The 18,435-nt window shown below is 42.3% G+C and overlaps 1 protein-coding gene across 5 annotated transcripts in view; it reads left to right on the top strand.

The window, feature by feature from the left end:
* Positions 1-18,435, top strand: part of nfic (nuclear factor I/C) — a 41,920-nt gene that overhangs the window by 9,472 nt on the left and 14,013 nt on the right. For all 5 annotated transcript variants that reach the window (XM_085773359.1, XM_085773357.1, XM_085773355.1 and 2 more), the window contains exons 2-4: positions 10,435-10,605; positions 10,809-10,985; positions 11,533-11,716. In XM_085773359.1, the coding sequence (XP_085629485.1) occupies positions 10,435-10,605; positions 10,809-10,985; positions 11,533-11,716 (532 nt within the window). The remainder of the gene's footprint in view (positions 1-10,434; positions 10,606-10,808; positions 10,986-11,532; positions 11,717-18,435) is intronic.

Here is an 18,435-nt window from a genome sequence, read left to right as displayed (position 1 = left end):
TGTAGTAATAAGTGCAGTAACAACAGAGCCCTGCGTGTGGCTTCCTCTGCCGTATTTAACAGCACCTCCACAGGTATCCGTGCTCTTCATCCCACAACCCATTCAGTGTGTGGCACTTTGTCATCCACTGGTGTTAATGGAGCTGTGGATAGCAGAGCTGCATTATTGATGGCAGTTTTTAACCTGCTGTTTCTTCGCAGCCAGCGTGCAAAGCAACAACTTACAATCAAATCCGTAATGAGCCATGAGAAATTGGCCACACATTTATTCACATTATGTTGACATTGCGCGAGAAGCAAACACTCTATTGTGTATGCGGTTTTCCTGTGATCTGGTATTACAGGTTAGCCTACCAGCCAAGTCCTCCAGCCCTAACCACCATAGTCTCTGCGCTGATACCAACCATAGGAGCGTGTTCCGAGCCAGCGCCTCCATGGTGGTCGCTGCATAAGACATTGGTAGCCATGGTTACAATGATATGGACTTAAAGCAGGACAGGTGAAGGATCGGCTATGCCATGATGCGATGACATAATGTTCTATGTCCAAACTTCCTCCTGCTGCAGCCCAGCTGTCAACAATGTTCACTGTACACCCTATGATATGTTTTGGAGTTTGTGGGTAATTACATGTTTCTATGATATTTTACACTGTCATTTCATTTATATTCTTTTTTCTATCACAAATTTGACATATTTTCCAGTTTGTCCACACATATCAGCACAAACTTGTTAATCAGCCATCCAACCCTTTAGCCACCACGACCTATGACCGTGCAGAGTATTGATGAAACCATGACGCTGTCCGCGGTGCTGAAGTTAGAGACAGGTTTAGACAAACACCTCATTTTGTATTAACTTGACTCTAAGGCAAGTATCTAGTGCTCTTGTGACATATGAAGAGACATGTTGTAACTGTTCAGAGTGACCTTGGTTTCCTGAAATAGCAAAGTAGCCATTGTTAGAGTTGAATGTTGCTGAGGGATCTTTGATTTCTGTTACCATGGTGTAACGTGAAGAAGGTTAGAGGACCCTCATCAATAGTAATCACATCTTTAAGACAGTGCACGGTCATAGATAAAAGAAACAATGACGACCCCAAACAGGAAATGAACAGCTGTTGTGTGTTGCGTGCTTCTGCACTTACACTTAATATTTTGAACACATAAGTGCGTTCACACTGAGCAGTGTGGGAAAATGTTGTGCGCTATGCACACTCAATGGGCGCACTCTAACGGCCAGAAAATTGAGTGTGTTGGTCTTATAGCCTTCTGCGTTGACTTCCCCCTCCACTCCTCTCATGATTACTGCAGCCACTAGAGGTCCCTCAACAAGAAAATATCACTACAGGGAGAAATAGGTTGCTTGGACACAACTCATGTGTCCACATGACAGGCTCCGTCTGACATCACAAACAATGAGATACACAACATCACAATAATAATAAAAAAATCACAGCTGCAGTTAACAATAGGGAGTTGTGTAGGGCAGTGGTGGTAACTCCTCTGGTCAGAGGTCCTCTGTGGTCTTCAACATGAATGTCTTCCTTGATGTTTGGACATCCTGGGAATCCTGCTTGAAGGCCTTTGGCCCTTTTCCAGATGCTTTGAGAAATTCTGGTTTTTCGTTGACAGCTGGGGCCAGATGTTAAATGAGGTGAAGATCACAAACATCCAACTACAATAAGAATTTTGGATTTAAACCACATAGTGCTACTTCTCATGCAAGGCAGGGGATCAGTCTGTCTCGGAGTGAGCCTAACGATCCCTAGCAATGAGCCAAAAAGTTGTTTGTTTGTTAGATTACCCATCTTTCTCAACTCTACCTTCACGCTGTTGCCCATCATCCTGGCTGTCCAGTCGTGGGAACCACTGAGAACAAAGGTCTGATCTATGGGAGGAACATGCAGAGGATCAGGAGAAACGTTTACATAGCTGTTTTTAAGGCAAGAGGGATCACTCCCACCTATTCAAACACTTGTCTGCTCGTTTTGTTGAGAGATCCTTAATTGAAAAGAGACGAAGACTGAGCAAATGACCAGAGGGTTGCAGAGGTCATGGTCAGCGGCAGTGCACTTTTTGTATAATAGGCTGTAGTGGAATGAGATGGTTTCATTGCTTATATGGGTGTATGGTTGTTCTTTCACTCAAGCCCTCTCTACAGTGTTGGTGTCTGTGCTTGTTTTAGTTGGTGCTGTGCCTGGGGCTCCATCTCCTACTGGTGGTGATGGCTCAGTCTCCCACTCTCTTTGATCACTTTAACTATATTGCAATATAGCCACACACCGCTTGGCTGCAGGAAGCAGTTTGACATCTCTACTTTAGATTACCTGCACAAAATACTACAGACGAAGGACAGCAGAGTCTGCTGTGTTAAAAAGTAGACCAGTCAACTAACGCTTTCAGCGCTTATAGTTGAGGCTGATGAGACCCAGTCAGGGAGGTCTCAGCCTCTGTCCGTCCAGACAGCGTTGTTTTCCCTGGAGTTTTCACATTTAGATGAGGGCTGCAGCATTTTCCAAGTCTCCATATTTGGTGCCCAGTAACTTAATCTTAGTCTTAATCTGTCTCCCAGTACTTCCTGACTGACTCCCAGCCACAAACTTGCTGCTTCAACCGGAAAAATATAAATGTCCAATACACAACATAACATTTCTTAACACATTACAGGAAAAAATAGTGCATGTGCGGACTATCTTCAGTGGCGGAGTAATACACATTTGGTGCTCTTGTGACTATATCCACCAGCTGGATGGTACATGTGTGATGCAGCCCCATCTTAACCACAGTGTGGGTGTTTATGTTGCTTCCAGTGCAGCGCTGTGGCTCGCTGACACAATGGAGCTCTGTGGCTCTGAGGAATATGAAATATTAGACGTAGTACTAGTTGGTAGAGCCCATGGATTGTTGTTTGGGTTTATGTTGATACAGACTGTCACATCACCGTCTCATACCAAAGGAAAAAATAAAAGCTCATTACATAGAGAGAAATTCCGCCCTGTCTCTAGTTCTCTAACTGATCTGTGTCACAATTCATTTGTCAGTGAGGAAGAATCTCTGTGGGAGGGTGAGAGATGAGAGGGAAGCTGCAGTGTGGAGGTGCACTCCAGCCTGTCACTGAAAACTGCTGATCTGACACCGAGTCCCTGCACAATATTACGCATAGGCACAAAAAAGCAACACATGAAGACAGACTGTAATTTGAACACTGCTTAGTTAGTGCAGCTGACAAAAGGCTGCAAAAGAGGAGAAGATGTATTTTCAACTTGAGTTAATACTTATCAACATTAAATGTCTCAATAGACTTTAAGTTGTCACTTTTAAAATGTTAACAATGGCAGTTATCATGACATTCATTCATTCTAGCAGTTTTTATTCCAACCTCAGGACTAAACCGCTGTACCTAATCACTAAAAACATATGAGGATGTTGCCAAACCAATCAGGACCGACACTTGAAGGACTTCAGTTAGTTTTGTGTTCTTGATGTCAGGACGTACTGACACCACTGAGGGGAGGACAGACTGACTGCCAGCACACTGCACTCATTTTTCATCTCTGCTTGTGATTCATATTCAACTTCGCACACCTGTTTATGTCGACCTACACGCACTTCTGTTTACCTAAACTCTTCATGAAATTCCACTAGAAAAGGTTTTGGTCATTTTTCTGTTGTTGTTTTCCATTAGTATTAAACTGTTCATTAGTTGGCAGCAGTCTACAGTTTAGAAAAATAACTATAGCCAATTATGGTAATGAATTACTGAAATGTACTGTGTTCTGTTGAATAGAGAGAATGAATGGCTGAAAGTATGATGTCAGTGTTACTGTGCCTCCATCAGCGACAGTACCATCTTTTTGTGTTGTCTGTCCATACATGTCCAGACTCCAGTCCATCTCATTCTCATGAACTAACAGTATCTAACTTTTTCAGCCTGGAGGGAATTCCTTCCCAAAACCCAGTTTAAGCCATAACTCTTGCATTCATTACTTACACTTATATAAATATCTGTAAGGATAAAAAAGAGTTGATGAGATTTTATATCCAAAAGGTCACAGGTCAACTTCACTGTGACATCATAATATTATGCAAAACCACATTTAATTTAGCCCTGTAACACAGCAATGGCAGATTGTGACCTAGTAACTTGGCTGGTTAGGAGAAGCATAGGACCTCATGGTGGTAGTCCTAGCCTGGATTTGTATTTGTGTTATTGCACCTGTTGGCCAGGGACTAGATTAGCTGTTAGCTGCAATGCATCTCCTTTCTTAACATAAACATCATTGTTTTTGAATATATTCAGTACATTTCATAAAATAACTTACTATCGCGTTAAAGTGAAATTCCGGCGTAAGTGTAAACCATGGTCAAACACACCATAACACCGAGTTAGACCCCCCCTCGAGAGATCAATTTGCCCGACCGCTACATTCACGAGATCCACCAACTTCAGCAAATACCGCAGTATCGCCACACACGGCGCTCTCCGGATCCACTGTCTGACCGCAACCAAAACGCCACCATTTGCCCAAAATAATGCTCAGAACTGCACCAAATGTCATCAATAGTACACACAGGGTCCCAGCACGTAGTACGAGTTGTCAAACATCTGCTAGCTTTGCCTGTTTTCTTTAGCAAGGAGATGCAACTCAACTCACCTACTTCTCCTCCGGGAGCCGCTCGTTCGTGAGGAAGCCCTGACGAGTCGATCACCGAGTGCACCGGAGTTCCGCAGCTCTTAAAAATGCTCATTTGCGCCTATATCGTGGCCAGCACTCGATAATAATAGTTATAAAGTGATATGCAAGATAAAAAAAAAAAAAACTCTGATTGTATTTCCATGAGGTAATTGTTGATTGAGCTGCGGAACTCCGGTGCACTCGGTGATCGACTCGTCAGGGCTTCCTCACCAACGAGCGGCTCCCGGAGGAGAAGTAGGTGAGTTGAGTTGCATCTCCTTGCTAAAGAAAACAGGCAAAGCTAGCAGATGTTTGACAACTCGTACTACGTGCTGGGACCCTGTGTGTACTATTGATGACATTTGGTGCAGTTCTGAGCATTATTTTGGGCAAATGGTGGCGTTTTGGTTGCGGTCAGACAGTGGATCCGGAGAGCGCCGTGTGTGGCGATATTGCGGTATTTGCTGAAGTTGGTGGATCTCGTGAATGTAGCGGTCGGGCAAATTGATCTCTCGAGGGGGGGTCTAACTCGGTGTCACGGTGTGTTTGACCATGGTTTACACTTACGCCGGAATTTCACTTTAAGGCCTTAGAACAGGATTTGAAACAACTCCCTCTACAAAGCAGGAACTTTAGACAACTGAGCCCCGTCTGGACCGATACAGACTAGAGATGTTGGTCCATGAGCTTCCTCTCCTCCAGGGATGGACATGGTCCGGATGTTGTCCTGGCTTTGATGAACTGGTGCCGCTGCCTGCAATAGTAGATGATTAAATGATACTGACATTAAAATGCCACAGAGAGAGAAGGAAAATCCATACAGACGTGGAAAGGGGTGAGACTGTTACTGGACTTTTATCTGGTCAATTCTTCTTTGTATTTTAGTGTAATTCTCAGGTTCATCAGTAAAATCACTGCAGGCTCTCTGCTGACACTAGAAGCAGGTTGACAGCTGTCTGTCTGATGAATGGGTCCGTTGCAGCTCCAGTGCTTGTTAATGAACGTTAAGTTGTCTCACATCATACAGGGGTCTGTTGTCTGAGAGTGGTAAACAGTAGGTCCGTATCCATTTTTGATATTCATTGGTGGTTTTGATGGTGCATGCAGTGTGTTGCATGGCAGTAAACTGATTTCACCACAGTTTAACTACAACAAACCTTCACCACATTTAGTATGGAGCCTTTGGGCCCTTGAGGATCTGGATCATCGCTCAGACTAAACAGGATTAAAATACATGTAACTGAAAAAAGTTCAAACCATTCATTTTTAATAAAGGAAATGCAGGTGAGGGGAATGGAGAGGGACAACGTCAGCTGGCAACAAACGGGCAGAGTCCAGAGAAACAGGCACAGCGGCTGGAGAGCTGGTGTGTGACTGAAAACAGGTGTAAGTGGGTCAGTGTTTACAGGGAGCTGAGGAGGGAATGAGGAACAATGGTACAGATGGATCATGAGGAGAATAAGGTGACAGGCAGAGAAGGGAAGGTCTAAATCTGTACTGACAGCACAGTCTGTGGGTGTAGTGGAGGCAGGCACACGCACTGGATTTAGGAGTGAGGAGTGAACCTGTTTCCAGCTCCTATGTGGACTGTTATAGACACTTCATACATGGAGCCCCTGCAGATTAAAACAAAAACCGCTGGACTACATGTTTTTGGACTAAAGCTTTGCTGCTCATGAGGAGCGGATTACCTTCACAGTGGAGGGTTTATTGGACTTGGAGGTCATTGATCACTGTCAACAAGACACCATGGAGGGATGCCAACGCTGGTAGCAATCCAAAAGAAGAAATCAAGATTCACCCACAGACTGAGGACACAGACGACCGAAGAACTGTCCAGCAGGGACATGCATATCTAAAGTTTAGTTTAAACTGACAATAATCACATCATGTTTATTGAAAAAGTAATGAACTCATTACCATTAAATCAAATATCACAGAGGAAAGAAAATAATGAAACAATCTGGCTGCGAAATCACAATAAGGCCAAGTGCAATATCCAAATTGCTTTCTTTTTGATTAAGTTAAGATGTGTCACAACATTGTTCAGTGTTGTGGTGTTACAGTAAATATGAAATGTAAAAATGGCCATTCACACTAAAGTAGCATATTGCAGTATCTGTCAGAACATAATGACAATATGAATTTTTTTTATGACACCATTCAGTCCTTGAAGACACCATCGGCAAACACGAGGCATGTCAGATAAAGTAATCTCATTTTCTCTGGTTTTCCTGACACTGCACCCAGCAACCCCGAGATTAAAGACTTGATGAAAGCTCAGGCCGAACTTCCACTAGACTCCGTAAACAACACAACCTTTCATCCAGTCCATCGTCAGCACAGCAACACCCAAAGGAGTTTTCAACAGAAAGAATGAATTAACTAAAAGACACAGAGAGGAAAACCAACAATGAGAGCGTACCTGATGACCATCTCTTTTCACAAGACCAAGATGATTTAATATAGTCGCTATGGAAACAAGTGTCCTATGTGATTAATAAACCTTTTACTGGTCAAAAGATTCATTATCCCACTCACACTGACTGTGAAGGATAATCTGTCTAATGACTGCATTCATCTATTGTTAAACATTCATTAAAACATATATGATCCCGAAACGATAAGCTGAGACTTATCTTAACCTCTTGCCCTAATTATTTAAACCACAAATGAACAAGTTTAGTCCAGTGACCGTTAGAGGATGAGAAATCAATCACAAGATTTTTGCCTACATAGAGAAAAGCATCCTTAACTAAACTTAACAACCCCAGAACTCTCATCACTGATACTATGGTCACAAAGTAGCATGTTGAGGCTATAATTAGAATAAGACACTAAACAACAACAATAATAATTAAAAAAACAAACAAAAAAAAACTGGAGTGTGATAACATTAAAGCAGAAGTAAGCGGAATATTTGTGTTACTATAAGTCTTAAATAGTTATATCTTCCGACAGCAATCACTTACATAGAGTGTTTGGTCTGAAACACGGGTCTGTCAGTCACTCTGCTCTGCTGTAAGCCGAGGAGAAAACTTTCCTTGTATCCTACAACCTTTATCCAATGAGGAGAGAGAACGGCATAAAGGGGCGGTCCTCTCTGTGTGTGCAGCCAAGGGATGCGTGTGAATGTGGTGACGTAGGGACGAGGGCGGGGACTGCTAACTCCATCGGCTGACAAGAAGTTAGCCAAAACGACCGGATCGCTTACTTCTACTTTAAGATGGTGAAGTTAAACAACCACACAGAAATAAACACTTGCACATATTTTCCATTAAATCCTACCCACATGTAGTCCTCCATCCTGGATCCTTAACAACCTGGACCAGCTCCGCTCGGTCCAAGACAGAAGCTGATGCACCACTGATATTGAGTTCCCCCCAGTTGACATTACATCAGAAGTGCAATACACATTGCACTGAAAGATGTTAAATATCCAACTCTACCTGTTGTCATTAAACACTACTAATTAAAATCATTACTAAAACACAGACCATCTGAGCTATACAGAGTTCTAATCAATATCACAATTATCTCAGACTTTTCTCCAAGAATGTGATAATGAGCCCATGCTTACGGTCTTTTCTGAGATGTGCAGGCTTCATATTCTCAATGCAAATGTGTTTGAAGTGATTAAAGAAACTGATGATGTTTTTCATTTGACTTCAGGACTTCTTTTTAGTTCGCAGCTCTTCAGTCTGAGGCTCAGTGTTTGCATTTGTGCTCCTGCCGTCCATATCAGCAGCTTTGTCTTTGAGTGAATGTAGATTCACATTCATTTTCTCATGTTTGAACTGGAGGCAGCATGTTTTATAGGGGACAGTTCATGAACGTATACACTGGGGAAAGCATCAGCTGAGTTAAACAACATGGCAACATATGGTTTTGATGATACTTTTTTGGGTTAATTACTCAGCCCAGACACTTGATCCAATTAATCTTTCAGTGCAAACAATAATGTTTTCATTCATGAAATCAAAACAAACACTTAAACTTAACACACCACTTTAAAGAGAGGAGGAGGAGTTAAGAGTCTCATATTAATGTGGATGAATCTACGTTACCCACACTTCTTAATGGGTCCATTTTTGATAAATATATCGTTTTGTCTTTATAGTTATTTTGATATTATTATTCAGTGGTCAACTTGCCCAGCATTTCCTAGTTTCGGTTTCCCGGACGCTGCCCGGTGGGTCATGGGAATAACGCCCCCGGATCGCTGGTTGGCATCGTTTATGGTCGGAGCTACGACGGTATCTGATCATCTTCCAACCCCCGACTTTCATTCTTGATCAATGAAAACATTCTTGGCAAATGTTTTCGCTTTCGTCCGTCTTGTGCCAGTCAAAGAATTTCACAGTGCGCGCGGAGGCTCATGGGAAATGTAGTGTGAAAACACTTCGCTTTCCGAAACTCCTCGTAGTCTCTTCAACTTTACATGCAGATTTGGCTGTGTTGAGTTTTCCGTTAAGTGAATAAGGAGAGTGAACACCTCACCTAAAGCTGTTTCATCTTAACCTTTGTCCAGAACAGTTGATGATCTCTGATGTCGGATGAATCACTTGTTTGCTCCACAGGACAAATTGCAACTGTCAGAACATAAATACCTCCACATGTTAACTGTTGTTTTTCATCGCCGTCTGTCACACCATTAGATAAGTGGTTCAAATCTATTGATTCCCTAATCACACCATTCAACTTGAAAAATAAAAAGCCATACATCTATTGATCCACTCTGCAAAAAAGTAAATGTCACGGAGGGAGAGATCCTCGAAACTTCTTCTAACCACAATATGTTGCTAAATGGATTCTTAAAACAAACAGCAATGCCCCATGGACTGAGTCAGAGCAGCTGTGCTGCAAAAACATTTGACTCACAGATTTGCCTTTTCCTTAACACAATAATCAAACGTCATCAATGTAATGAAAATACTGTGATTTTCTGGACTCTTGACAGTCTGGTGGAAAGTCGTTTAGAGTTTCCATCATCCATTATCCATTTAGAGAGAGGGAGCACCTTGTGCACATTCCAGTCTGAGGGAAAGTCTTAGTGCTGAGTCAGTGAAGAGCTGCAGATTGTTCTGCTTGTGAAAACACTTTTTTCCTTTTAACATTTACATTAAGGAATAATAAATGGAAAATTCCATCTGGTGGCCGTGTACTAGAATATAAAGCTGAAGACAGATATAAAGAGATGCGATCACTGCCCTTCATTTTAAAGTACAAGTTAGAAAAGATCAAAATTCAAATATTAATCAAGATATAAATAAATTAACCAATCAACAAGGATGCTATTGATGTGATTAGAGGCTATTCCCAGCAGAGGGCACACTCTCATCCACTGGTTTGTGATCTAATGATCTGCTTAATAAAAAAAAGGAGTTGCATATTAAATATACAGTATATTGTCTACAGAAGTGGAATAAGGCTGAAACATGTCAGCGCCTCCTCTCTCCATTCTCTTCTCACATGAGTGTTTTATCATAGGGGCAGTGAGTGTGGGCCTGTCTAGGTGGGTTGGGATCTGTTTATCTCTCACGGTTCTGCCTCTGGTGTTGATGTACAAGTGAAATCAGGACAGTGTAGGTGTGATATTCATAACACACCCACGTCAGGAGTGAAAGCATCTCTCTGCTGCTGTGTTGTTGCCTGGTTGAACAGCACGTGGGAAGAGCCAATGAAACATGAATGCACTGCATACGTTTGTATTTACATCTGTCTCGTCTGTCTATCTGTCTGTCTGTCTGTCACACAGGATGAGTTCCATCCGTTCATTGAGGCTCTGCTGCCCCAGGTCCGTGCCTTCGCCTACACATGGTTCAACCTCCAGGCCAGGAAAAGGAAGTACTTCAAAAAACATGAGAAAAGGATGACTAAAGAAGAAGAGAGAGCAGTTAAAGACGAGCTGCTGGGCGAGAAGGCAGAGGTGGGATGGAGAAGTTGAGTGGTGGACAGTAGAAATAAACACGTTTTTGTTTTACCACTCAAGCAGCTTAAAACATTCTACAAGATATTGATACTTCACATATTAAGTGGTCTCAGAGATGGTTTAATAGACCATTAGAGCACATTATTCCATACATGCATTGACATCACTGTCTCTGTGGTATCGTTGTGTGTGTGTGTCAGGTGAAACAGAAGTGGGCTAGTCGTCTTTTGGCCAAGCTGAGAAAAGACATCAGACCAGAATGCAGAGAAGACTTTGTCCTGTCAGTCACCGGGAAGAAAGCTGCGTGTTGTGTCCTGTCAAACCCCGACCAGAAGGGCAAGATGAGACGCATAGACTGTCTGCGACAAGCTGACAAGGTGAAAATCATTCTGTCTTAGGTCAGGTTCACTCTCACCAGCTCTGCTCCACAGTTTGCATCAGGAGGCCAGAGTTATAACTGAATGCAAATGATAATGAAGGAGTGAACATAGATGATGTTTGTTTGTTTTGCCTGAAAAGAATAAGATGAATTAATTAGATATTAATAATTATTGTCAATAAAAACCATGTTGTTGTGTTTATTTTGGAGGATTTGACAGGGGCTAGTTTATGTGTTTTCTATGAAGATTATTGTGTATCGATGAATTTAACATTTTAGTTAATATTGGTGAAACTAAATGTTGAATTCATTTTTATGAGTTTCATGTTGCTGTTTTTATTCTTAACTTAAAGAAAATGATATGAGGGAAGGTGGTAAAGCAATAAATCAGTGTGAACACATGGAGCAACTAAAAACGATGTAAAACTATGGTGTTGCTGAGAGCTCAACAAACTGATAAAATAGACAAAACAAGAGCAAATTCAGAAAACATTGGCAGAAACTTGACTAGTGTTGTTTGAGTCAACAGTTTTGTGTTTCCTCAGGTGTGGCGGTTGGACCTGGTGATGGTCATCCTGTTTAAAGGAATCCCATTGGAAAGCACAGATGGAGAGCGGCTTGTGAAGGGAGGCCAGTGCTCCAACCCAATCCTCTGTGTCCAGCCCCGACACATCTCAGTCTCTGTCAAAGAGCTCGACCTTTACCTCGCTTACTACGTACAGGAGAGAGGTATGTACACTACCTTCATTCTCATGTGGACTGAGAAACTTTTTAAATACCAACTGACCTGATTGATCAATAAGCTGAATTATTGGAAGACACGACAAACAGTGACAGTGACAACTGATGCAGTCTGCTGATGCCTTAAAGGAATAGTTCATTGGCCCATTGTCACAATCCCTATAGTCTTAGCAGTAGGTTTGTTACCTTTAATTGTCGGTGCAAGATATTTTTTAGAACGGTGGAGCAGAGCCGCAAGCTGCTCAGAGCTACGCTACGGAGGCAAATGGGATTTCTTGGTTTCCCTCATCAAACTCATCAAATACACAATCCAACAACTCCAAAACGCTCTCGAGTTGTTGGATTGTGTATTTGATGAGTTTAATGAGGGAAACCAAGAAATCCCATGAGCCTCCGTAGCGTAGCTCTGCTCTGCTCCGCCGTTCTAAAAATAGCTTGCACCGACAATTAAAGGTAATGAACCTACTGCTAAGACTATAGGGATTATGGCAATGGACCAATTTGCCAAAATGTTGAACTATTCCTTTAAGACACAAGCTGACAATCTGCAGACCCTCAATAGCTGAGCACAGCTCACTGATTCATCTAGATAAAGCTTCGGTCAGATACGTTTAAACAAACCATGAACAAACATGTAATGACACAACACAGGCGGAGAATCTCTTTACACATTAACATTTTCAAATGAAATGAAGTAGAACAGAAAACGTCTTTAATGAGGATACACAGTCTCTAATTCGGCCAATATCTGATCAGTATTGATGCTGATATCAGTCCAACAGATCAGGTGCAAATCTGCTGGAGGAACAGTCTGGTGGCTGAAAGGCCAGAGCTGTTGGGAGTTACACTTTGGTTAAGTTTAGGCACCAGAATTAAACCTGGAATAGATTGTGGTTTGGGTTAAAAATGACTGTCAAACTCCTCCCACATGTGAGGAGGAAGTCGGGTGGGAGATGGGAGAGACGGTCTGAAATGACATGAGGCAGATGTGCAGTGATCTATGTTTTGTTATTATTTAGTATTATTTTAGGGAGAAGGAGCAGGCACAGGTGAGATGAGGGATTCAAGCAGGTGTTGCTAAAAATAACTCGACATAAAAAATCACCTAGAAAGTCAAAGAAAAACAATGTTGGGTTTTGTCTTAGTGCTGTTTATTTCTCATCTCTACAGTACAAACTCACCACCCTCTTTAAAGTGACATACATTGTGATTGCCGGTGGCTCTTTGGCTAAATGACTGTAGGGGCATTCAAACCACACGGGATGCATAGTGTCACACAGTGTTGATTATTGGCTGATTATTGGCTTATTGCTCTATCTAAGGCCTGAGCCAATCACTCCCACTTCCTCTGAAAACTACTAAGCTACTTTTGTTCCTCTGTGCTTTCCGTAGACAGCATTTCCCTCAAGGATGAGAGAATATACAGTATGTCAAATATTTGCATATACAAAACTCTCATTTCTCCACCTGTGATATTATTACAGACTTCATATGTTTGCCAAAGAGACGTTAGCTGAAACAGAACAGCACACCCAAACTTACAGCTGTACACAGTGTAGCAGAGAGTCAGTGCTTCTGTAGGGAAGAGGGGAAACACAGTGAAGCTTTCATCTTCATCATCATCCGTCATCGTAGGTATTTGCGCTGTAAGTGGCATCACTGACATACATTTCTGTATAACTGTATATGAATCAAGCTTCTTTTACACAGATTTGGTTGTGTGCGTGCGCGTGTGAGTGTGTGTAAGTAGTATTGACGTGGGCTCCCATGTTATTTTTAGCCTTGCAGCATCTCTCAGCTCAGAGCAGGAAACGGTGGTAGAGGACCTAGATCTGCTTTTCTAACCAGGCTGACTGAGAGGAAGAACGTTTGACTTTGTATTTAAACATTTACACATGTGCGTCATTTCTGAAATTTTGGGGGTTGTGACCAGCGTTTTAATACTGTTGATGTGAAACATGTGAATGGGTTCTTTGGTTACAGCAGTGGAAACAAAGCTGTTGTTTCAGTTAATCAAGGACACAAAAAGTTTCTGTTGCAGGCCGCAGCTGATGAAAGTTCAAACTAGCCCTAAAGAAAGATGATCATCCCACACACTGTATGACTGCATCGCCTCTAGAAGACACAGTTGGCTGGTGCATTGGCATCTTCAAACTGTAAAAGTTCATTTCTTACAGCCAGTTGTGAATTTCCCCTCTTAAATCTTACTGCCCATCTCCTGTTTCCTGGTTGATGAGCTTTGACTTCTGGTCTGGTCATGTTGTGAGGGTGTACCCGCATCTTAAAGACACAGTTTGTTGTAGTGACCCCATGTGACTCATAAGACTCTGGTTGGGACAGTGCAGCCTGTGTGGGCCTCCCGGTACGATGATCTAATGGTCCCTGTTCATTTAGCTGTGTCTCTATGGGCTCACATTAGTGTCACAAAGAAGTAACTTTAAACTGCCAGCACGAGGCAAAACAATACAGGCGTGACAATATGTTGTCATGGTGATGTCGTATTGTTTACCTGACCCACGTTTTACCGTCTTTCTCTCGTCGAGTAAAATGACATCCAGTTGGCCGTCTGCCTGACTGCACCTGAATGCAACATCAGTGCCTCCGTCCTTCCTCACACTACACAGTGGTGACAGTTTTAACAGGCGCTACCTGGAAAACTTTCTCCCCGAGCCGACAGCTCCGCTGAGTTTCCGTGGTTACCTACGGTCACGCTGCCACTCAATGTAAAAAATGGCGATGCAACATGGCCGCCTCGGTTCGGTGCGTCGCCCACTTGTGTATTTGTAACGACTTGTAACAACTCATTCTAAGGTACGAGAAAGCTTTCATTTGTATGCGGGTGTGATTCAACTTCAGTGAAATACATATTAATGAAAGCAATATTTGATTTTTGCTAATAAAAAGCCAAATAAGTTACATACTGGGGCTTTAAATAATGTATGTGAGCAACAGACAGAGTGTTGTGTTTTTATGTTTCACTTGTTTTCCTGTGTTTGAGTTTTGTTCCTGGTGTTTTTTATCCAGTGTTCATGTTTCTTGTTCTGTTCTGAAGTGTCTAGTGTCCCTACCTGTGATGACCTCATGTGTTGCTTCTCCCTCATGTTTTAGTCTCTGTGTTTCCCCTGGACAGCTTTAGTGTCTGCTGTTCCTGTGGCTCCGTCTCTGCTTCTGTTCCTGCTGATTTTTCATCACCCACTGGATTGTTCTTTGTTGCTGTTTTTTTCGTCATCATTCTTCTTTTGGTTGTTTATTTGTTCTGCTTTTTGTTGGACTGCATTTTGACACTCTAGCTGGCTTTAGTCGTTGTATTGAGTCATTGAAGTTGCTTTTTGTTCAGTGTCACTTCCACGTCCCATGTCTGCATCTGGGTCTTTTCTCTTGTGTTCCTGGCTGGCCTCTGTTGTCCTGTCTCATACTGGGTTTTGACCAAGTCTTGTTAGCGGAACTACTGAGTCCAAAAGGGTTCCTTTGGGCAGCATGAATGTGCTCAGCGAATGCCACGGCCATCTGTGGATTACATTAGGAAATGTTTTGGCCCTGAAGTTGGTGCAAGAAGAAAGTTGCAAGTTTTCATCATGGAAAAACCAGGATTCCTGGTTTTCTGGAGATGAAGTGTGTGTTTGGACCTGTGGAAATGAGCTGTTTAGATTGGTACATTATCTGTGTATGTAAGTAAGTATATAAGACCAGCTAGGTGAACTACAGACATGGTGACGTTGACAGAGCAATGTACTCTATACTGTAAGTGCAGATGGGTAAACGATCCATTAGTTAAGATATTAAATTCTGGACCACAATAATGTCCTGACACTTTATAGGAGAGTCAGTGGGCCAGCAGCAACACTAGGGTTCGTCTGTGCGGGATCAGGAGTCTCCGACCAGGTTTCAGCTGTAATGAGCCAGAATAGAGAGCTACAGGGAGATTTGGTCCTGTTCTTTCAAACCTGAAAGAATATGCTGCTGAGAATACAGTTCAGCTGCATTTTGTCCTGGCAGAGCTGCAGAAGAGTTTAAATCTTCCTCAGAGCTTTTGTGTTGCTGCTGCTGCTCAGTCACACCAGTTTCTCTGAGAGCGTCAGTACTCGTCGGTCGGTTGAAACCATTTGTATAAATATGTTTAATGCCGCTTCGAGTCGAGTCCAAGAACAACTGACTGACAGCTCAGTGTTCACATCTGGTTTTTATATTGTGGCCTCAGGAGCTGGAAGAGGCTCGTTCACCAACACAGTGAGGCAGCACATTGATGGGACAGAGCAGCACACACGCAACAGTAAATGCAACATCACCTGACTGCAGCATAAACATGATGAGCAGCAGCCAGCCAGGAGGACAGGAGAGGTGTGTGACCGACAGTGGTGTTAGTGTCAGGACTGCACAAACTCACACACACACGCGCTGGATATGATTTGTTCATCTAACTGCTTCTAACTCAGGCTGTGGATACTGGCCTGCTGCTGTTTTCACCTTGCAAGTCTGTGTGAGTGTAAGTGTGAGTGTGTGTGTAGTGTCAGTCCTGACTAATGTGGTGCCTGAGGCAAGATTTAATCTTTCGCTGTGTTCAGGTTCACTGTCGATGTTCATCCACACACACACAAAAACTATAGTTTTGTCATCAAGGCAGAAAATAACCCACATTATAAAAACTGTTAAAGACAAGTTAAAGAAAATGCATTTTAAATACCTCTTAAATGAGCCAAAGCTCCAAATAAAATATTAAAGAAACCACTTTGAAAATCATTGCGCAAACAAAAAAGTATTCACTGGAAATGTAACATGCATAAATAAGCTGTACTGCACACATGGACAGAATGTGGCTCTGATTTACATACAAAGTAACACACAGCAGGAGAGAGAGAGAGAGAACTGGATGAGTTAAAGAAAAAATAACTCGATTATTCAGTAGGCCTTGGTATGTAGTAACATTGTTGTGTGGATTTATGTGATTTTTCAGATTATAGTAGCCTATAAGTAAATAGTAATTGGCATTCGCCTATACTGTCTATGCCCCACGCCAGCAGTGTGTGATGAAATGAGTCCTGGACACCACAGAGGTGGTTATTATTACTTTACCAGGTTTTTCTGTGTCTTGTGTGTCTGAACAGATTTTGGTCTCCGTGGTAACAGCACAATTGCACATGATAGAGTCACAAAACATTGCAGGTTTGTAGGTGAGATCAGAATGAAGGCAGTTTGTGTGGAGGTGTTATCTGGGTAAGGTCATTGAAGGTAGGGTGGTGAGAAGGAGAGAAGAGGACATTGGTGCCCTCAACACCACCCACTGTGACCGCTGCAGCACCGGTTCACAGGTTTTACTCAATAAACTGATCATCATAACAGTTGTGCTGTTATTAATAAACAGCACGTGAATGAAGTGAATGAGCTATTTGACCTGGCAGCTCACAAGAGACATTGTTGGACTGAGTCTCCATAAACTGAATGAGGACTGGCTCTATATCACTGTGATGGGCTGGAGGTTATTTTTACCCACATGCTTTTCCTTCATAAAATACAAACTGACAGTATTTACTCTTGATGTGTTTTATGTGATCTTTATCCATGTGCAGTCTAATGCACCCCATGATTTTATACAGGCAAAGCTTCACAGACACCAGCTCCACTTGTTTCCTGCACAAATCTTTGAAATTGCCCTGCATGTTTTTTTTTTTTTTTTTACTGAGGGTCAAGAACAAAATAGGAAAACAGCAGAGTGACTTTATGCAGCCCTAACTCCACAACCTCTGTTTAAAACACCACTGATGCACATTGTCTGAGCACTTACACTATTTTTCTGAATATGTTTTTAGTTCTCTGTATTTTCTTTCTGTCCTGAAAGTCTGTACGCAGTGGCAGGGTTTTAAAGAGATAGTTCAACATTTTGGCAAATTGGCCCATTGCCATAATCCCTATAGTCATAGCAGCAGGTTCGTTACCTTTAATTGTCAGTGCAAGATGTTTTTAGAACGGAGGAGCAGAGCCGTTTTTCGGCAAGCAGTCTCTGCATTTGCCTCGAAAACAACTCTGTCTCATAGCGTTCTGTTATTATCTCATAGTGTGGTGAATGTGCAGGTCACAACTTGTCCACCAGAGTGTTTTGGAGTTGTTGGATTGTATATTTGATGAGTTTGATGAGGGAAACCAAGAAATCCCATTGGCCTCCATAGTGTAGCTCTGAGCAGCTCACAGCTCTGCTCCGCCGTTCTAAAAATAGCTTTCACTGGCAATTAAAGGTAATGAACCTACTCCTAAATCTATAGGGATTATGGCAATGGACCAATTTGCCAAAATGTTGAACTATCCCTTTAAAAGGAGTGTTGGTTGACAGACCATTTGTTTGTCAGACCAGTGAGAATTTGCTTTAACAAGTACAGACACACACTTCTCAGGACTAATTTCTAAACATAACACAGTTAGTGTTAATTTAGCCAGTGTGATTTGCCACATTCTGCTGCATCTACATAAATAAATCTCTTAACTAGGACATATTCCTATTTTCATTCTCCGTGACCTCTATGAAGGAGGAGAGGTGAGGGACGGAGGCAGCTGAGGCAGGATGCACAGTGTTTTATGTTAATAGTCTGGAACAATGTGGTGTTTCACCGTGCTGTGGACAAAGAGGTTTCCAGCCCGTCCCAGGATGGTGTCACTTTTCTTTCAGCTTTCTCTCCATTCATCAGCCCCACTGAGGAATTATTACCCTACTTTGGTTG

The sequence above is a fragment of the Trachurus japonicus genome, chromosome 4 (assembly GCF_045865225.1).
Source record: "Trachurus japonicus isolate A0001 chromosome 4, Traja_1.0".
Taxonomy (NCBI): Eukaryota; Metazoa; Chordata; class Actinopteri; order Carangiformes; family Carangidae; genus Trachurus; species Trachurus japonicus.
Note: the sequence above shows the minus strand (reverse complement) of the source record. Positions and strands in the feature narration are given on the sequence as shown.